Source organism: Megalops cyprinoides, chromosome 7 (genome assembly GCF_013368585.1).
Source record: "Megalops cyprinoides isolate fMegCyp1 chromosome 7, fMegCyp1.pri, whole genome shotgun sequence".
NCBI classification, from domain to species: Eukaryota; Metazoa; Chordata; class Actinopteri; order Elopiformes; family Megalopidae; genus Megalops; species Megalops cyprinoides.
The window spans coordinates 19596244-19617721 of NC_050589.1; the positions used below are offsets into that span (position 1 = coordinate 19596244).

The 21478-nt window shown below is 48.2% G+C and overlaps 1 protein-coding gene across 3 annotated transcripts in view; it reads right to left on the reverse strand.

Annotated features, from left to right (window-relative positions):
• Window positions 1-1689: 1689 nt before the first annotated feature.
• The window catches only part of soga1 (suppressor of glucose, autophagy associated 1), a 41581-nt gene continuing 21792 nt past the window's right edge, over window positions 1690-21478 (reverse strand). Inside the window, exons 4-14 of one of the 3 annotated variants that reach the window (XM_036533088.1) lie at window positions 18911-18973; window positions 15656-16954; window positions 13795-13935; window positions 11569-11706; window positions 10981-11211; window positions 9980-10126; window positions 9439-9606; window positions 5536-5802; window positions 3959-4029; window positions 2455-3868; window positions 1690-2288 (exon numbers count right to left, since the gene is read on the reverse strand). In XM_036533088.1, coding sequence (XP_036388981.1) covers window positions 2136-2288; window positions 2455-3868; window positions 3959-4029; window positions 5536-5802; window positions 9439-9606; window positions 9980-10126; window positions 10981-11211; window positions 11569-11706; window positions 13795-13935; window positions 15656-16954; window positions 18911-18973 — 4092 coding nt within the window. In that variant the 3' untranslated portion in view covers window positions 1690-2135. Of the gene's footprint in view, window positions 2289-2454; window positions 3869-3958; window positions 4030-5535; window positions 5803-9438; window positions 9607-9979; window positions 10127-10980; window positions 11212-11568; window positions 11707-13794; window positions 13939-15655; window positions 16955-18910; window positions 18974-21478 lie in introns of all 3 variants that reach the window. The other 2 variants (XM_036533089.1, XM_036533087.1) reach the window with 2 other exon arrangements.

A 21478-nucleotide genomic window follows, 5' to 3' on the forward strand; every position in this document is an offset into this window, starting at 1 on the left:
CTGTAACGTGTTCACGTTTAAGGCAACTGCCGAGAAATACTCCAGATCCACAGTCCACGTGTCTGGAGTATAATGTGCCAGTGCAGAAACAGCTGATGGATTCTTAAAAGGCTGTTTCTGAGCCACGTAAAAGCACTTACAAACATAGTGAGACCTGCACTGTTCCTCCAGCACCATTGAGACTGAGGATATAGATATACACGTCTTTTAAAAAAATAAGAATAATTTAAATAAAAATAAATCCCTTGATATCAAAAGAACATAAACTTGAACTTTTTTTTTCAGTACTTTTTAAAATAAGAACTAAAAATGCACTCATACCGCACGTTCTCTTGGCTTACATTGAAAAAGCCTCGGTCTAAAAAAACGATGAGAGCTTGTGCTGTGGTAATCCGGCATACACAGCAATGTGAGCAAAACTGTTCCTAGGCAAGACATCTGATTGACATCTGTTTGTCTGAGCAGACAGACATGTGACTTTACTGTAACAGGGGAAAAATGCGAACTGGTCAATCTTTCGACCTCGAACAGCTTCATTTCATGTTATAAAAAGCCTGCAGGTTTCTAGGATGACTACTTTTCAGTTTAATCTGTGATGGTCAGAATTGTGCTGCACACAATTTCCAGGCAGAATTTGTTTCATAAGGAAAATTGCCTGAGACAAACGGTCTCTGTCTTTTCCCCCATGGAATGTTGTTCTCCGGCCTATCTGCAGGAGAGTACAGGACACAATGAGCGAGTGCAGTCAAAGTCTTGGTTATAAAACAGCAGGTGGAAAGGATGACCTTTACAGAGAACACTGCAAGTGCATTCTAGAATGCTAAAAATGCTGTTTTCAGATATTCTCACACACATTCACACACCCACACGACCATGCGCACACGTACACGCGTACACACATACACACACACACATACGCAGGTCACCGGGAACTGGCGAGACAATATCTCAAAATAAAAGCAAAAATTCTCCAGTGAAAAGTAGAAAATGATCATCACTATTATTATTCATTCATTTGGTTGGTGCTTTTATCCAGAGTAATTCAAAAATCCTGGCTGGGAATGATGTTCATGGATCGATTTCTACAGCGACAAGGATGACAGGGAACAGCCTCACACCTACACTCATGAGATGTGACAATACAATACGTTTGGTCATGTGACCAACATCCTGTCCCCTATTGCAACTCATGGGGGTCAAAGCAGATGGTTTTAACATGTTGAAACTGACTCAAGCAAATAGTCCAAAATGATCTTTTTTTCTGTACAAGACTTGCAATTCAAGTCATTTTGGAAAAAAAACAGGTCTTTTTTTAGGCAGTTTACATCATCATTGCTTAAGAAGAAGTTGCATTTGACATTAGATAAGAATTCAGTGTCAACGAGTGGTTCCATGTAGCTGTCAGCGAGGCAGTCAAGTTGGACAGCTTGATATAGCCTGCAGACGTATGGTGAAAATCTGACCCAGTCTTCTTAACAGTGTTTTAAAAAACGGAGCTCCTCGACCAGCTCAGACACCCGCAAGGGTGCGAATGGGAGAGGAATGAGTCGGCTCTGATCTGGACTGCTGGGCCGTTTTAGCCATGACTCCACTGATCTGTCATCAGTCAGTGACGCAGAACAATCCCCTCCCCCCCTCCCCTCAAACATCTGCAGAGACAACCATCACAGAACAGACTTGCTAGTGGCCAAAAAAAGGGAAATGTCCATATATTTTTCACAATGAGGGGGTAGTTATACAGTACTGTAGTCCAGGACAATAAGAGTTTTTTTCTTTCTGTGCAAATCTATATAAACAAGGAGGTGTTGCAGGATTTTCATGTTAGAATGTTACAGTAACTTTACAGTACAGGAGGCATTCCCTGCTATGTTTTTTATTCTTTTTGTCTTTTGTTTTGTTCATGGGGAATTTGTTGTTTTCTGCTGGTAGCCGGTGGTGGTCCCAGAGGAATTCGAGAGGATGGCCTCCTGATGGCCTTCCTTGGCATCAAGGGTGTGCTGTTCGGCCAGGTTTGGCCTCCAGAACCCCTCAGAAGGGCCTCTGAAGACCGCCTCCACGTCTCTCAGAGTTCCGCAGCTGCGTTCGCGTGTGGCAGTGTGATTGGACGTGACTCCTCCCTCCCCAGCTCCGCCCCATCACTCGTGGGCGGGGTCTCCTTTCTCCTCTGTTGACGCCGTGGACTCCTGCGAGCGCAGCCTGCACTGGCTGAGGGAGTGGCGTGTGGCGGAGCGCGAGGGGCGCGAGAAGCAGGACGTCAGGGTCTGGGATGTGCAGTCACAGGCTGCATCCTGGTTGGGAGAAGAGGGAAGAGACAGGAAGTCAGTGTTCATCTCTGTACAGTGCAGGAGAACATTTCTTTCAGCTGTTTAAGCACGCATGAGCAAACAGATTAAGTAAGAGTGTGCAGGGATATACTATAGAGACTGTCCTCACAGTACAGAGACAGGGACTCACCTCCAGGGCATTAGAATCTCTGGCGTTAAGGTCCTTGCTGGTCTGGCCTGGCTCCTCCCTTAGGTTCTGCTTCATGAACCTTTTGTTGACAATCTTGGTGACGTTGTCATTGCTGGCCAGAGCGGCGCTGGAGGGGCATTCCGGTTTCACCTCGTCCACCACGCTGCTGCTGCTGTCCCTGTGCGGCCTCTCCCCTCCCCCAGCAGGCATGGGCGTCTGCGTCCGGCCGCACACGTTGCGGAAGAACTCGTGGACAATGCCGTACTTGTGCGCGCCGGGCTCACCGCTGGGCTTTCCGGCGGCCTTACAGCCCTCCCCTTTCCAGAGCGACTCCACGCTGCCGGAGTGTTCCACCACGCTGAAGAGGCTGGAGAGGCCGTCGTTGAGCCCGCTGAGCACCGGGCTGTCGCGGGTGGTGGTGGAGCGGGCCCAGGCCGAGCCGTTCTGCACGCGGTGGTGCAGGTTCCACAGGCTGCGGTCCTTGGAGCTGTCCAGCTTGGAGGACGAGGTGGACACCCTGCGCTGCAGCTTGGGGGAGCCGTACTTGGGCGAGCAGCACGGCCTCTCGATCCGGCTGTGCACCTTCTCCAGGGAGGTGGAGATCTGCCGGGAGCGGGCCGACGCCAGCGAGGAGGATGCCCGGGGCGACCAGCTCTTGGTGTGCAGGCTGGGCCCCCGGGGCCCCTCCGTCTGGAGCCCGATGCTGACGAACTGCGCCGTCTGCGTCGCCGCGCTGGACACGCCCACGGTCTGGCTGGCCGTGTCCTTGCACTTCCTTTCCAGGGAGCTGGAGCGGATGGCCTGCCGGACGCAGTTGGTCATCTCCTTCATATCGTCGCTCAGGTTGCCCGAGATCTCCAGGCCGTGGAAGGGCGGGGGGAGGCTGGCCGAGGTGGCCGAGGAGGCGGAGCCGTTCTCCAGCAGGTCCCGGGGCTGCTGGGATAACTTGCTCAGCCATCTGTCATAGATGCTGGTGTTGGGGTCCTCCAGGTCTCCGGCACCTGTGTACGTCGCGCCGCTGATCTGATACCCTGGCTCAGCCTGCTGCTGCTTCTCCTTGGCCAGCCGCCTCTCCATGCGCCGCACCGCTGGGGGGCTGTAGTAAATTCGGATGCCAGTCTTGTCAGGGGCCGTGTAGCTTCTCTGGGCGCCCTCGCGGCTCAGGTCGAGCCCAGGGAAGCTGCTGCTCATGATGGGACAGTCCCAGGTCTTGAACGGGTCACCCTTCTCCAGTAGGGCCATCTCGTTGGTGAGGTACTTCCAGTTCTTCTTGTTGAGATCTCCCAGGTCGGTGCGGGCGAGGAGAGCGGACTGGGTGCCCTTGCCGTTGGTCCTGTCTCCCTCCTGCCCCGGGACAAAAGGACAGCTGTCCAGAAGACTGTCCAGCTCCGACATGGAAGAAATGGATTTGGTCCTGTAAAGAATATGAAAATCAACAGATCTGAGTGAGAAATTCTAACACTTTGGATAACAACATTTTTGGAGCAGGGGACTGGAATCTCACCTCTGTAAATGGGTTCTGCTTGCGTCTGTGCCCGGAGGGCTTTCCTTTTCTGGAGATTTCTCATGCAGAGACTGTAAAAGAGTCGAAATGTTAAGTTCGCGGGGTTCATTTGCATGTCAAAGGACTCTGATCGTAACAACTTATTTTACATTTGATCTCACAGCCGCGGGACATTTCAGGCCTGCGTGACGACTGCTCTTAGTAACAAAGTTTCTGACTGGAACACTTTGCACGCCACGTGAACCCTGGATTCCTGCTGCTTCCGCGTAAGTGAAGACGCAGCGGGACAAAACCAACTTTGTTCCCGGCGCATTTCATGGAGGGCGCAGGCTCAGCTCGGGCTGAAGCTCGCAGCGCACCAAAGAAGCATTCAGACATCTGGGCCTCAGTCACCTCTTCCATCTTGTTGACCTCTGGCAGTGTGGAATGCGCCTCGTGCCTGGCCTCCTTACTTTGTTTGCTTTGAGGTTTTCTCCAGCAAAGTAAACTGCAGAGAAAACTCTGTGCACATTAGGGGGGCACTAATGAAGGGTGGCTATCTGAAAGGCCTCAAAGAAGCAGAAGTGCCATAGCAACCCAAGCTTTCCTGTTTTTCAGGAACAGGCGTCAGTTTGGAGCGGATTGAAACGTGGCCAAGCGGGCGGAGAGGCCAGCCAAGTCAGACGAGGCCGCTCGCGAGAGCCCATACAGGAAAGTGGAGCTGATTGCAGCTGATTGTACCAGGAAGGGACAGGAAAAGAGGAGTCTGTAGAATCAGAAAGAAGGCCATGCTGACCTTCCCAATGTGCTTACATGAATGGCTGTCTCTGGCTGAGATAAGACCTTAATAATCTGTGACATCTGCATGTTTAGAGATAGCAGAAGGAGAGATGACCATAGGGAACATGGGAATATCCACTAGCAGTCCCCTTTGCTTTATGAATTGACTTTTTTCATGAAAACCAAGGGTGGAATTTAGCTCATTCAGAGGGCACTATTTTAGGCTCACTGATGTGTACCATATGCACAGGGCATATGATTACTAACAGAAAATAACACTCCTCTTCCTCTCTGACCCAGCACATTTGACACATTCATACTGACTCATGTTGCAGATAGCCTCAGCTCCCATTTATTTGGTGACGCATCCTGAATACACACACTCTGGCTGCTAAATTTCAAAGCCCCAGTGCAACAACTGATAGCCTAAATACAGCAGTGGCCACTGTGGTGTCTCCTCTTAAATCCCTGTGCTGTAAGTCACCAAACCATGTTTCAGATCTACAGCTGCTTGGGAGCCTAACCACAAACTACAAATTATGATGACGCAATACCTCAGTGACCTCAGTCATATGTCTCCTGCTTAGGAATGTTTTAGAACCTCCAGTTCTCCTCCCAATAGTAGAATCCAGTAGTAGAGCAAGAGAAGAAAAAGAAGAAGAGGAAGGAGAAGAGGGAGAAGAACGGACAGGTGGATATACATTGAAAAAGTGGTGTCACAGAGGAGTGAGATGAGGAAGCGGAGGAGGAACGGGAGACTCCCCATCCCTGTCCCGGGCCCACGACCCCCCTGACCCCTGACCCCTGACCCCGGGCACCTTGCTCTGGGCGTCCAGCAGCCGCTGCTCCCACTGGCTGCGCTCCTGGTTGAAGCGCTCCAGCAGCTCCAGCCTCTCGCGGCTCCAGCTGCGCTCGCTGATCTGCAGCTGCTTGGTCAGGTCCATGACGGCGGCGTACGAGTCCGCCAGGAGGTGCTGGTGCTCCTCACGCTCCCTCTTCAGCGCCACCTTCAGGTCCTGCGTCTCCTTCTCTGCTGCCACACCCGCGCCCGTGCCAGGACTCGCTTTACCCGCCTTGCACTCCAGCTGGGGAGAGAGGAGGAAAAGAGAGTTTGGTCATTGGTCATCGAGGGGGGTTGATGATACCTAGATGTTTGGATAACGTATTCTGACCTACCTGATCTCATTTACACATCTCCACACAAGGCACATACATGATTAATGAGATATATTATGACTTATATTATATATTGATACATTATGGCAGGGGTCTTTTCATTGTATTTTTTCATACCGGGAGGCTTTTTACAGGGATAGGAGTACTGTTTCTCTCTAACACAGCTCACAAAACCGAAATCTGCCCGAGACAATTTCTTTGTCTCGACCGTGATTGTCTTCTTGTGTGTCAGAGACGTCATTTTGGGGCAGATCCGTGGGTTATACCATGAGTTCATAATGCAGTAGTACTGCTGAAATCAGCGAATGACATGTCAGAAATCGAACAAGCCTGGGTGATCACATGACACAGAAATGTGGTGCAAGAGCAGTGTTGCGAAAAACCCACTGAGTATCTCCCCTTGGTGGGAACGGTGTGTAATACTGCTGACTTGAGTCTTACTCAATGAGGCAGGAAGTCTGGCCTTTCCCATGAGGCAGCAAGCAAATCAGGAGCGGGTACAATGAGTGTGGCAGATGACTAACATGCAATGCGTTCACATTACATGGGTGAGAGCAGGTATCGGTGAAGGATGGCCATTACTTATTTGGCTATCAGTGATTTGGTTTAGAGATAGCAATCATTTATCATCCTGTCACTTTTTTCATCAAATTGGACACATTTTAGGGAAATGATTCACTGCGACATTAAAACAAAATCGTAAAACTGGCGCCCCGCAATCCTAGCTGCAGCCAAATACTGAATAGAAACACTACCATTGAAGTTAGAGAACTTCAATACTCAAATGTATGAAAAATGAGTGTCTTCAATTCTTGTTTTCTACAAACAGAAGCATTGTCTTAGAGTGGAAATAGCACAAAAATAACACAAAGAACCAAAAATTCCCCCCAAAACAAAACACAACACAGTGGATCATATGATCTCTCATAGATAAGATCTCCCCTCCTACAGTTTTAGGCTAAGGTTAATGCGAAATACATTCCCAGTGAGAAAGCTGCCTAATAGTAACAAATGTTTGTGCCACCCGGTACAGGGGGGAGACCTTTGGATGAGTAATCTTCCTTTGTTTCCGAGACCCGGGGAACGCACAGAAAGCTTGTAAACGGTTCAGTCACTTTCATCAAACACCAGTGGTGGAATGAAAGCCTCCCCCGGCTGGCACTCTGGCCATTAGTATTTATCAGGCCTCAAAGCAGGGCGATTGCTCACACTTTATGAGTGTGCCTCTTATTAAAGGCCCCGCTTCCTCGTTGGCCCATCAATCCTGCGGTGAGGATGACTGCAGTTTTTGCGGTCATCCGTAGCGCCCTGGAAAAATCAGCTGCTGAACTGGCACAATTAGGCTTTTCATCTTCAACGCCGGGTTTTAAATCACCCACAACAGCAGCGTGGTTTATTTTCAGGGACAACAGCTTCATAGTTTATAATTATTAAATGGGATACATTTGCACTAATTACATGACTTAAAACGCACAACTGTCCTTATGGCATGTTGTCCTTGTGTAGTGATAGTACTAAGAAAAGCACTGGGAAAATAAAACAGTGGTGTAATGCTCCAAGGTATTCCAATTCCAAGGTACCTGGTTGAATTTGTGGCTGCTCTCTACTAAGCTGGGTGTGTCTAGGTTGTCGTACTTTTAAAGTGGGCATTGTGACATAAGGTGGCTCTTTGTTGTAGGAAAGGCGTACCCTGTAACCTGGACAAAATGTTAAGTGACCTTCAACATAACACAGGACAAAAAACGTCCTGGGATATTAAATAAGGCAGTATCCGCCAGGAGCCTTTGCTGAATCTCATTATAATTCACTAAATACATTTGGGGACAGCTCAGTGCGCCATGATCTATATTTTAATTTCCCTTTCGGTACAAATGTGACCATTAATTACCCAATGACAAACTAATCTCTGTTAGCGACGCAGAACCAGCAGCTATAATAACTGTCGGTTACACTGCCTGTTAAATGTGCTGTGATGGTCCCTGATTAAACAGCAGTCAAATGAGGCCGCCCCAGTAGGGGTCTCTGTGAGACACCTGGCCAGGAATAACAGGTAAATGACACAGTGGGATCTACTGAACAGCATCAGACAAAAACCTGGAGCAAACATGCATTTTTATTCCCTCTCTCCCTTTTACTTTTATTTCCCCTGGCACAACAAAGGCCTGGCCTTGGAAAACAACACCACAGAGTGTGAGGTGAGTGCCAGGAAGGTGGGGGGGAGGGGGGGTTGAACTGCAGCCCAGTCTCGGGCACTAAATCTTGCCCAGATTGCGTCGGCGCCCCGCTGGTGCAGCGCTCGGTGGCGGGCCGCTTAGCGCTGCCCTTTGAGAAAGCAGTCTGACAGCCCCTGTAAAACACGCACACCCCTCCCCGGTCCTCTTCAGCCTGCGTCTGATTATCTGCGTTTACACACAGAGCGGCTCCATTGAGCCCGACACCCCCACCCCTAATTAAAGTCATTACTGCAACTTTACTTATAAACGTGGCCCCGGGCAACAGTTATTAAAGCCATCTCTCAACGTTAGTGCATCCCTGGGAAGTCTGAGGGAGCCATAATGGCAAGAAAGAAAAGCAGAATGAAATAGACTGAATATATGAAAATTGATATTCACTGTTAGCTATCAACAGTTACAACTACCAGTAGGCGTTATTAATGCATATCAAGTGATCACATCTAAAATGACTTATAATGCATTCGGTTTCATTGCCATTTAACTTCATACTGTATGGAAAACATTTTCCACTATAAACACTGTGAATAAATTATGGAAGGCAGTTCCTTGGTGAACAGAGAATGAATCTGCATAAAGTAAGTGAAAATTTGTGTTGATAATATATGCATGGCACAAACCACACTAAATACAATGCATTGGCTGTTAGTCTGTAACAAGAATCCTGTTGATGCAGTGGAGTGGATTGCTACAATGAACTGCATTTATAAATATGAATGCGTATATGGTGGGTTATTTAAATGCACATTATATTAAGTCATTGTATAATGACAGGAGTAGGCTGGAAAACACAGATATAATGGGATGTATGTGAAGGTCTAGGCAGTTCAGATACATACATGCAGATCTGTACATATGATGGGGGAGGCCAGCTCAGTTTTGTAGAGCATATGAATAGTAGGGGTGGGGCATCTCACCTTTATGGTAATGAAGAACTGTGTAAAACATATAAGGGGAGGGGCATCTTGCCTTGATGAAGAACTGTATAATAGAAACACAGCACTCTGACCAAATGAAGTGGACAGGGCATCTCACCTTAATGAAGAACTGTGTAATCCAGATAATGGGAGGGGGATTTTGCCTAAGTGTGAAGTGTATTACCCCTAAAATGAGAGGGGCATCTCACCTTAATGAAGAGCTGTGTAACCCAGATAATGAGAGGGGCACCTACCCTTAATGAAGAATTATGTATCCCACATAATAGGAGGGGCATCACATCTTAATGAAGAACTGTTTTACCCTGGTAATGGAAGGGGCATCTCGCCTTCATGAATGAAGCACTGTATAAATATGAGACATAAAAAGGCAGCAAACCTGTGTGATGTGACTCTTGAGTTCACTCCTCTCTACTTCCCATGAGGACTTGGCACGGGCAAACTGCTGGGTGAGCTCGTGCGAGCCCTGGCGCTCCTCCCTTAGCTCTGCGGTCAGATCCTGCAGCGCACCTTTTAGGTCCGCCAAGGTACTGCTCAGACCGCTCGTCTAGAGAGGGGACACAGGGATGGAGGGGTTTCAGTTAGCTCTGAACATTCTACACCTCAGTAGTGCTTAGCTCTCACAGCCCATTTGGTTCTGATAGTCTCATCGCCAATGTGGCAGAAACACAAACAGTAGAGGGGAGCGTGAGGACTTCTGAAGAACGCCATTAACAGCGTAAATGAGTCAGACTGGTTAAAGAAACCGCAGCTTATAAGCAAACTTTCAGAGAAGCAGACAGCTGCATCTTAAACTGGATTGAACTCCATCCTCACAGATCCCCATATGACCTGCTCTGTAAAAAAAAAAACTCCTTCACACTGTTCCCGGTTCCCTGCAGGCTCTGAGCAGCAGCGGCTGGCTGGCCTGCTGAGCCTACCTGCTTGTAGTTCTTCTCCAGGAGGCAGTGCTCTTTAGCCGTCGGGCTCTGGGACTGCTCCTCCGCAGCGGACGTCTTATTGTCCCCCTGGTGGGAGGCCAGGCCCTCCTCCTCCAGCAGAAGGTAGAGATCCTTCACACTGGTAACCTGGGGGAGCAAAAAACCACCACATTCAGCAACTCAACGACTCAATCGCTTCAACCCGTGAGACTGACTGCCAGTCACGCTATCTGCATGAGTGTGAACACCTAAGACGGTTTCACTGTTTCGTTTTTCATGTTTATGCAAATCATATACACTTTACCTCACCCACGGCTCCCATCTTTTTTTGCCATGTGGCATGTGGTTCATAAATATTACTGCTTGCACTGGCACAGTGTCTCCTGATTTAACACATAGCTTATCACAGTAAACTGTACCCGCTCCAACTGTTTGTTTTTTTTTCAGTTAAAGCTATATCAGGTGGATAAACAAGGTGATTTACATAGATTTTACAAATGAACGCTCATGACTAAAGCAAAAAAGGACTGTGTTTTTTTTGCTTAAATTCTGCTATCCCCAGAGCACTGAGGAAAGAGCCTCAGATCATTCACCAGGAAAGCCAGATTTCTACTCTGTATAAATATTTACTGGATATGCACAAGAGTATATGGGTATATGGGTGCATCGACTTTCAAGACATCGACCACATAGCATCGTGCAAACGCGCTAAAGGAGAGTGCCATTGATTTCGGCAAGACATCTGTGTGACATGACTGCAATGAGGGTAGGCTGGCATTGTGCACCGACATTTGCACATAACCAAACATGGCGTGGTCCTTCCTTATTAACCTGGCTCAGCCAATGAATCAGAAGACAACCAAGTGGTTATGCAAACTTTCAATGAATGAAATTAATCAATTTCATTGTTTGTCCCTGCTACTTAAATAATGTTGAAAATTACAAATGCAACTTTTGACCAGAGTCCATCCTTATTGCCCCCAGTCACTCCCTCATTGTACCTCCAGGATGTCCTTGCCCTCTCCGTCCAGCTTCTTGCCCAGGCGCCACTGCTTGAGGAACCAGCGCAGCTTGAGGCTGAGCAGCAGCAGGCTCTGCTTCAGCTGCTGGGACTCCCGCACCATCAGGTTCCTCTCCTGGCTCCAGAACTTCTGCTGCAGACGCGACTGCAGGCTCAGGCTCTGCAGCTGGAAGTCCCGCCTCACCAGGGCCTTCTGGTGCTCCTCCTGCAGCTGCGAGCGTGGGAAGGAGGAGGGAGGAGGGTGGAAAACAGACAGAGAGGGGGGGAGGTGACCGAGGGAGGAGGGAGAGGGAGACGAAAGCAGAAGGGGGGAGTGGGGGGGTGAAATGTGGGAGAGAGATAGAGGGTGAAAGAGAATGAGAGGATAAAGCGATGAGAAAGGAAGAGGAAGCGAGAGAGGGTAAGGGGGTGTTGAAGATTGAGGGGGTGGAGGTAAGAGGGAACATGATAACCAGGAATTCCGTATCATCACTGCCTTTATCTCGATGCGCAGTGGAGCGCTCTCTTCCTTGCTATGCTGTAAATTCCTGCTCTCTGCAGTGCATACCACTGGTGTCTGTGAGCATACCTGGGTGAGCTTTTGGGAGGAGCTCTGGGAGTCGTCCCTGCGCGCCTGCCTCTCCTGGGACAGCTGCTCCTGTGCCCCCTGCGCCTTCTGCCTGGCTTCAGATAGGAGGGCCTGCAGCTCCTGGATCTTATCCTGCTGCTGGAAGGAGAACACACAGGACCTGAGCCAGGGACACTTCATACTCCTCCCCCCATCATCTGCTGCTCATCCTGAGACGGAGGGGCCTGGACCTCTGCCACCGCTGATCCCACCCCTGCTCCGCCCACACCGGCCTTCAGGGGAAGGCCGGATGTAGCAGCCCCAGCAAGCCTGTTACTGCATGCAGAGCCGCACAATCTCCATTTCTAATAATCTTCCCACAATGGAAATATAATTTGGCAGCGCAATAAAAGGGTGCCCGTGAAATCGGGGGGGTGGGATTGAAGAAAGGGATCGCTGCAGTGTTCTGACTGAGGGCTTAAACAGTGTAAAAGTCTGTGGGGGTTACAAATTGAAATCGGTCTTTAACTTTGTAATCTGCTGCATAATGGAGGCCGGCAGATGCGGGTATTAATGGCACTTTGAGAAAAGTATTAGAATATAAAGGCCATGCTGTTTGTGTGCTCTACCATGGAGCTCACTTTGGTGTTTTTTGACCAAAAGATCTTAAATGAAAAAAAAAATCAGATTTGCATTTTGCTTTTTTTTGTACAATGCTGGATGTAAGAATTCAATGTTCTGGAATTTGCTATTAAATCATGACAGATAAATACACATATAAAAATGCGCTCCTCAGTACCGACTGCTAATTTTCAGCTGGCAACTGGCTCCCTAGCATGGCAAAGAACTGACTTATCTGCAAGCTTTTTAATTTCAGCCCTACACTCTATTCAGTGCTTTCCCTTCAGGCCTTCTGAGTGCTTTCTGACTGGCTGAATTTCTCTTGTGGGAGGGGTTATACAGAAAAAACAAGGCAATATTATACAGAACTACAAGGCAATACGAAAAGGAAAGAGGCATGTAAGTGCCACTAAAAAGTTTAGTTTCAGGGTTTTCATTATGTTGGTAGGGATTTCCTTCTTTCTTACTTTGTAACAGTATGTGATTCATGATCATACATACTAGGAGAAAGGCATGGAAAATAGCATGTTATGTAACAAATTCCAATTTGTGGGGTGTGACCCCCCACGTGGGGTAAATTATAGTTGGCCAAAAATGAATATGGGTTCGGCGTGCATGGACACAAATGTTAATGTGCGGCTTTATCGTGTTTTCATCGATGTTGGCTCGACGGAAAGCTTCACTGTCAGCATGTGACACTGTCGCCTGGCAACCATCCAGCTTGAGTGTCTCTCTTTCCCTGCGGAGCAGCATCACTGATCACAGACCAACTGAGGGCAGTGGAAACAAGGAAGAGGAAAAAAAAAACGACAGCAATAATCTGTCAAGTGTCCCACGTGGAACCCGATGACTCCTCCCGTGAATGGATTAGTGACACACGCGGTAGATTCATGGAGCCACTTTGGAAAAGGCCATATTACCAGCTGAAAAAAACTCACAGAAGCCCTAAATTGCTCATTTCCTCCTGACTTTGGCTAAAGAAGCTCATAATCAAGACACCCAGTGCTGTAATGTGAAATTGAAAAGCTCTGTTATATTGCACCAAAAAAACTGCCTGTAATAGGAACTGCCCCATAGTGGCTTCATGCACGTTCCAAACTCCGTGAACAGAAAGGAACAAAAAAAGAACAGCACTGCAGTTTCAAGTGTATCCCACTGCTGAGTGAGTTGAGACAGGTGACCTCATCTGGGATTCAGAGGTAGGGGAGGAATCAGAGGTTCAGAACACTAATTAGAGCGGTATTAAAGTCATTGCTGTGGAAGGGTTCGCCTTTGATTTTTTTTTTTTTGTTTTTAAAAACAACACAGGAATATCCTGTGACAGGAGGCTGTGCTATTGTGTTTCTTGCCTGTGAGTCTTATTGCTTTTTCAGGCTTCCTATAAGATCTCACGTTGCCACAGAGACTCCGTAATGAAACGTTCAATAAACAAAGGCAAGTGACCCTTCCTGCCTTTTAGTAGGTGATGTCATCCCATTTACGCTGTCATGACTTGAGCATGATTTACCATGATTTACCACCTGATCAAAATAGGAAGCAGTGGCCAGAAAGTGTTTTCGGAGCCCATATTTTAGAGAAGTGAATCCTCGCCGCGCAGAGACAGAGATGCAGGCAGCTGACACATACCTCGGCCGTGTCTGTCTCCTTCCCTTCCTGTCCGCGTGTCTCCCGGTCTTTATTGCTGTCCTTGTTGTCACCCTCCTCTGCCTTGCTCGGGAACGCTTCCTGACCTTTGACCTGACGCTCCGATTGGTCCCTAAAGTCGGGCTGCTGCATGCATGCATGGGCAAGTTAATGAAAACAAAACAAAGGATAAAGAGAGGGGAGGAAGGACAGAGGAGGAGGAGGTGGATGAAGAGGAGGAGGAGGAGGAGGTGTGGTCATGGGGAGTGGTTGGGGTGGGAGGCAGAGGGTCGAAGAGGAGGAAAGCACAAGGAGTACAGAGAAAGGAGGAGGGAGGGAAGGATTCAAAAACAAAACGGGACAAAAAAAAAACAAAAAACAAAATGGTTTTCGTGAAAACATCGAAAGAACTTACAAGACAAAAAAAAGTATGTAAAGGAAAAACAGCTTTGTCACAGTGGCATGGGACAGTGTGGAAAACAGAACCAAAACAACGATGAGGAGCAAGAGTAGAGGCTGGAGGGGGGCGTGGAGGGGGGGGGGGGGGCGAGACGTGGAGAGGGGGAACAAAAGATTCAAACAGGAAGAGAGAAGAAGAAAAAGAAGAAGAAGAGGAAAAAGAAGGGGAAGAAACATGTGCAGAAACCACCGGTCATGGTGCCCATGCAGTGAGAGAGAGAGGGAGGGGGAGTGAGTGGCAGGGGACAGGGACTCTGAGAAGCGGGCCTCTAATGGAGTCTGCTCCTAACCACAGACACAGAAGCATTTGGTCCAAGTTTCTGCTTGGTTCACTTGAGGCTATCTTATCAAATAGGCTGTCCTGAATGGATGTGCACACAGAGCATGAATACCTGCTGTTTTTGAATCACAGCCACGTTTACATTCTAATTTAATGAGCTGTTAACAGATCTCTAACTAAAGGGACTATACACATTCACCTACCATCTGTATCCACATTAGATCAGATGCAGATATGTGTGCCAGGAAGAAATCCTATCTGATATTTACTTAAGGGCTTCTAATCAATCAGATTAGTTCTCAGGCAATGCAGGTTTTAATCTTGCGTAATGCACTCTGTGACAATTTCAGCTGAACCGGGGTTATATTTGGATGAACCAAATTCCTCACTCTGTGAAAATCTGTTTAAATAGAAAGTCATGGTAGCACTTAAATGCATGTTTTCAATTACCTTAATTGATCCAGATAAGCATAAATATGGGGTGGCACAATACCAAATCTGCAAAGCCCTGACCTATCCCAGTAGTCATTAAGTTCCCTCATTGATAACTATCTAATGACACTGTGGTCATTGCTCCAGCTGCTGTTGCTTTCTGGAAATTACCAAGTGCTGATGTTGTTGCTTTTCTAAGTATTTTTTAAGTATGAGCTTTTTCACAAGCCCTGCTGCACGTGTATTTCCCCAGAAGATGCATTGTGCTTACCATACAAACACAGCATAAAAATAAGCATTAGGGTCACAGTATAATTTGGGATCAACTGAGCTAAATATTCTGTTAGTGAAAAGGTGTGCAGTGTTTTGGTTCTGCCTAGTACATCTCCTAAGATTGTTTCATTATGTTAGCATCTGGCACTGTCAATTGGGGCTGGATTTACACAAACACTCCATTAGAGGCTGGACTTCTGTCTCCTATAGGTGTTTTGTTAGCATGCGGGCTGTCTGTTTTCAGTTTGAGAAAGCGGAGAAGCTTTTCCTTTTGGTGAGGGGGGAATATTAGTAAGCCTTAGAATGGGTCTTAAAGCAAAGGAGCAAAAATAAACCACTGCAGGGGGAGATATATCCAAAAGAAAAGGAAAAGATTAAAATAACTGATAAAGAAAATGAAGAAGGAAAGGGTGATCTTACCTTCTGGTCAGATGTGATTTCTCTGGCTTGTTGGTCAGGAGTGTGGGGCTGGGACACAGAAGGCACGGAGGCCACAAAGCTCCCAGATTCGGAGAGCAGAGGTAAAGGCGAGGCCCCCTCCACCTGCTCCCTCCCGGAGCTCCCCAGTATCTCCACCCTCTCCACAAAGGAGAGGAGCTGAGTCTGCAGGGCACTCAGCCTGCTGCTCAGAGCCTCCATCAGGGGCAGGTCCGCAGGTGGGGCCGGGCTCTTGTCCACACCCCCTTGCTCTGCTGCGTCATTGGAGGAGGAGGAGGAGGGCGGGGAGATCTTGCGGTAAGGGCAGTTGGAGTCGGGCGCTGTGAGCAGCTGGATGGCCGCGGTGACCAGGTGGGCCTGGTCGCGGACGGCCAAAAGGGCTTCATAGTCTTTCAGCCTCAGGCACTGGGGGGTGCACTCGGCGTGGGCGTGGCCACTGCCGCCGCCCTCGCCGCCCGTCGACCTCTTCTCCTGCTCCTCCTGGGGGTCGTTCTCACCCCCCACGGGCCCCTCGCGGCGGATTTGGCTGGGCACGCACTCGGCGGAGTCGCCGGCCTCGGCGTCCGTCTCCATGGCGAGGCGGGAGTGGTGGTAGGAGGCGAGGTCGCAGCGCTGCAGGTTGGAGAGCAGCACGCGATTCTCGTACTGCAGCTTCTTCACCTTCCCGCTGAGCTCGCCGATCTGCAGGCGGGCGTTGAGCAGCTCCTCCTGCGACGCCTCGCTCAGCACGGAGCAGCTGTCCTCCGAGAGCGCGGCCGAGTCCAGCTCGGGGTCCTGCTCCGACTTGTAGCGGTTCAGCTCGTTCATCAGCAGCTTGTTCTGCTCCTCCATCTCCAGGAGAGAGCGCCGGAGCAGGTCCGCCTCCTCCTCCACGAACTGCAGGTGCCTCTGCATCTCCATCACGTTCTCTGACATGGCCCCGCCCCCGGCCAGCACCAGGTGCCCCGCCCCTCCCGGCAGCTCCTGGCACTTCATCTCATCCATCTCCGCCCGCAGGCCCCGGTTCTCCACCTCCAGCTCCACAATCCGCCGGCTCAGCAGGTTGGCTTCCTCCTCCACCAGCTTCAGGTGAACCTTGACCTCCGCTTCGCGGGTGTGGGGGGAGTCTGCCACCTCCTCCACCGACAGGGAGGCGTCCACCTCTCCGTACAGAGAACGGTACTTGGCCAGCTCCTCCCGCATGCTCTCATTGTCCTTGGCCATCTTGGTCAGCTTCTTGCACATAAGCGCAGACTCCTCCTTGGCGAAATGGAGCTGACATTTCAGGTCTGAGCTGTCCTCCTGCAAAGGAACACCATGTGTTTTAGTGGTCCCAATTTCAGCACAACACAAGTGCTACTTCTAATACTGAACTGGGGTCTGTATGCGGGGGCACTGGGACTGACGTTGTTTTTTCTTCAGTGAAGCGTTTGAGGTTTATCTAATTAATGTGATGCTTCGCCATAGAAACCAACGCCTTAACAGAAACCAATTAAAAAAATGGAATGGCATTCTGAAACAGCGTATCGGAGGAAAAACTGTAGCCAGGAGCAACCGCAAAACTGTCCACAGCCTTTCGATATGTGTTTTCTGGATGACATTTCTTAATAACTCTATCCTCTGACCCTGAATGAACTAGGGGCTGTGAAACCGGGTCTTGTTTGGTGTTTTCATTGCCCATGGCTGCTCTCCCAGAACCATAAAAAGTCACAAGATGTTGGATGCCGAAACATTAAGAAAACATCAAGCATTTATTTCACCACCACAGGAATGAATGAGTGGTGGCCTCTATGGTGCTTTGATGATGTTTTATCCAAAAGGATCAACATGAGGCAACACTAGGATAAACACAAAGAAGACTGGAGAGAGCAATTTCAAATGCAAAGACCACCTTCTCACCAGCATGCATGACTCTATACTCTTGACTTCTATATGATGCTGACTTCTATACTACGCTGAGGTATCTGCCCTTTCACTGTTTAACAATTGGAGTTCCAATGAAAGACAGATTAATAGTTTAACAGAATGCCTATGGTTGATTGCAAAAACACAATCACCATAATTTTTTTATGGTTATTAATCATCGTAAGAGACAAGTTTTGGCAGTATAGCTATAGCTAACTATCTCTTTAACGATCATTGGACTCAAAATAACATGTATTTGGACGTATCCACAATATCAACAAAAGAGTGGAAAACAATATACAGGCAAGCAGAAAAGAGTATGAAGCAGATGTTTGCATTCTTCCGGTTTCACGCCAGTCGCATGACAGAAACGTCATCAACACGCCCACTCGCTCGCTGTGAATTCTCCAGACGATGACCTGCTCTATTCACACATGGACTCAATCGGACATTACACAGATTTTGTACTAGGGAGCTGGCAGGGTAAAGTCTGGTCTTAATGTCTTAATGTCTGGTCCAGCTGATTCAGACATTTGCGTTCTCACATACAGCTCCTCCAGGTAATGTCTATATACGTTCAGGGTTGCAGTGCATTTCTGAAAGGGGCTTATATTTGCAGGCTGGTCTGTGTGTGAATATTCCTATACTGAGGGAAAGAGAGCGCTCCTCGCTTCAAACTTCTGTGTGGTGCTCAGCTCTGCAACAGGGACAGGAAGCAGTGTGGAGTGCTGGGTCTTGTTATAGAAAATTAATGGCCTTTGACAATGGGAGGAGGATGTGGAGGGGATTGTAGGACGCTATTTTGAGTGCTCCTTTTGAGCAAGTTTTTGGTCCTGAGGATTTTCACCGCAGGTCTAAGAAAAGGGCGTTTCCAAATTGCTGAGGCTGCTGTTTGTTTGTGCGTCCCGAAATGTACACAGTAGGGAGATTGTCAGCAGTGCTGCTGGGTTTTGTTGTTTTCAGCTTAATAATACATCTGTCGGTGTTAATTACAAAACCAGAATCATGAATCCCAAGGTCAACAAGCACAAATACAAACAAATACAACATGTTTGCAAGGCATTGGCTCATCCAATCAACAGCTCATACAAATCCCCAGGAGGTTTGAACCACAGTAGACAAGGCCATATACAGTAGATACAGCACTTGCCACTGGCATAATGTTATTGAGAGAAAGGAAATCAATTTGACATTAAAACTTCATAGGTGGATGTGGGATCAATATTAGAACACCAGAGCAAATGGTTGAGATGTTGACAGGCTTTTTCTTAAGCAATTCTTTCATTGATTCTCTGGGATTCTCTGCATCATTGTTCTTTGGTGCAACAATAAACCCCCTGGAGCCCACGTTACCTGAGGAGAGAGCTTCTTGTCTGGTTTGCCGGTCTGCCGGGCTCCTCTTTTCTTCAGAGAGTTCTATTAAAAAAGAAGCAAAATGAACATGTTATATAAAAGAAGCAATAACCACTGGGTTATCAAACAGCCACGTCAGCCATCTTGCATCGTTGGGCTGATATTTTTGGCAAAGCCTGGCGAATGCTGCAGACATGCAGCTGTCTGCACCTCCAACATGTAAACATTTACAAAGGTATTAACTGCCGCTCCCCCCATGGAGGAGAAGATAACCAAGCGGTACTGAGGTTCTTTGTTGCATTATTCCTATGAATTATAATTTTGCTCCCCATCAGGGATGAGCAGGGACAACACAAAAACGCCACGCGGCGGGACAAACTGCCCGATAAGCTAGCTCGCGGAGCTGTTTCCATGGCAACCGAACTCGGCGGACAAAAAGGCAGGCGCGTATATATCAAATGCAACAACAAACAAACAAGAGCCCGTCCCGTTTTGCTGACACAGTAAAGGCGGCGGGAAGGGGCTTTAATACGGCGGAGTGTGGCTTCCACCTAGAAGCAATTTGCTGGATGCGGCTGGGAAACAGCTGGAGGGGAGCTTGATTGGATTTAAACCCATGCTGTTACAGACTGCGGCGCGGCGCCCAGTGCAATTCTCATCCCATTTCTGTTTGTCGACAGCATCCCACAGTTTAGCTGGTGGCTACAAACCTTTAATGGTTCCATACTCTCAGTTTTAGATCCATGGGCCTGTACTGCGTGATAATGGAGGTATTGATTTTGCATCGACCTGCTTTTTTTTTTTTGTTTCATGGAATGAGAACCGTTTCTATAAGCGGGCATAAAGTAAATGCAGAAACCGAGTTGTGCCACCGGGGGAGATATACACTCTTTAAAACACTAACACACTCACGCTGCTCCCTTATTTCTCTCCTCCCCCTTCTCTCATTCCTCTCCCTGCTCATGCCCATCCCACAGAGCTCTGTCTCAAAGCCAGGCTGATGCAATCTGCCAGGCTGCTCCACACTTCAGCTCTGCCATCCACACAGATGGGCACATGCTTTGTACGAAGGAGTTGCACACAGCACACTGAAAATAAGGCCGCTATCACCTACATTTAACCAAAGCAAGCAAGCAATACTGAACAATAAACCCTAACCCTAAAATGTATCAAACTGAGAACCCAATTTGCCTCTTCTAACAATGTGTCATGACCTGTATGAAGTCTTTTTTCTTATGTTAGCTACTGAGTCAGATTCTACCATTTCCTCTCCCCCGCCCCCACACCCTTAGCATACACCTTTGAAGCCGCAGCTCAGGGCTGCTACCTGATACTGCGGGCTGCTACCTGTGCTCTGACTCCAGCCAGCCCCGGCTGAGCGCAGGTAGAAATACGAGTCAGTGGATAATCTCCGGATAGTTCTCTCGTGTGAATGGCATGTGCAGGGATGTACGGGCCTGCCAGCCAGCCCTCGCTTGGCTTGACTTTCAAAATGCAGCTCCAAACAGGAAACAGGAGATGTGCTGGAACTTGGTCACGGGTGATGGGAAATGCTGCTGTTTTGTCTATTGGCAGAAGCAGTCAGGTACATGCCCTCACTTGAGTGCCCTACTTAAATGATAAACTTAACGCACACATTATCCTGCATGGTGTAGACTGAAATTTCTGTGGGGACAGCAAACATAGTTTAAACTGAAAGATACTTCCATTAGTACTGAATAAATGAATAAAGTATTGTTTGTTTATATCACAAGCAGGAAGGAAAAGATTTAACAAAGTGTGAATGGCCTAAGAAACCACGCCTCTCCGTAATAACTCACTAATCTACTCACAGCATCATTTGAGGAGAGACAATGCATCAGGAGGGGGCCAGTTAATGTTACCAGACATTAAGAGTTTCCTGCATTGTATAACCTTTGAAATATCTAGGTAATGGATGCTATACAAACCTATACAGAATCATAAAGGCTTGTTTGATTCAGGTAAAGACAATGGAGAATCTCTGGACATCGGATCACTCTGGGCACTACTTCATTGTATGTGTGTGTGGGCGTGTGTTTTTGTCTGCTGTACGCTTTCAAGTGCGGCAACATTATCGCTTTGCAGGATGGCACTGAAAACACGCCGGAGCATTTTGCAGGCATTACATAATGTCCGCTTTGAGGAGGCTCTGGACGGAGCTGGAGGTTTGGAGTGGAGGAGAGAAGACAATGACCCATGGTCAGAGTGTCTCTCTCTGTGGTACAGGCCCTGCCCGGCTGTATTGTTGCAGGATTATTTGAAAGACAAAACAAACTCGGGAACCATTTTGCTCATTAGGGCTCTGAATGCATGGTGCTAGCTTGCCATTGTTTTTCAATATGTTTCCTTTTTTTTCCTTTCTTTTTTTCCCCGCTATCCAAAATCCTGCAGCTGATAGAGGGAGAGAAGGAGGGAGGGAGGCAGTGAGGGCAAGCAAGGGGAGAACAAAAAGGAGGAGGGAAGGCAAGGTTGGGGGGGGCGGGGGGTGGGGGGGTGGATGTGCTGACTCGGCTAGAGGGGGGATTATGGTGCAGTGGGTCTCCAATG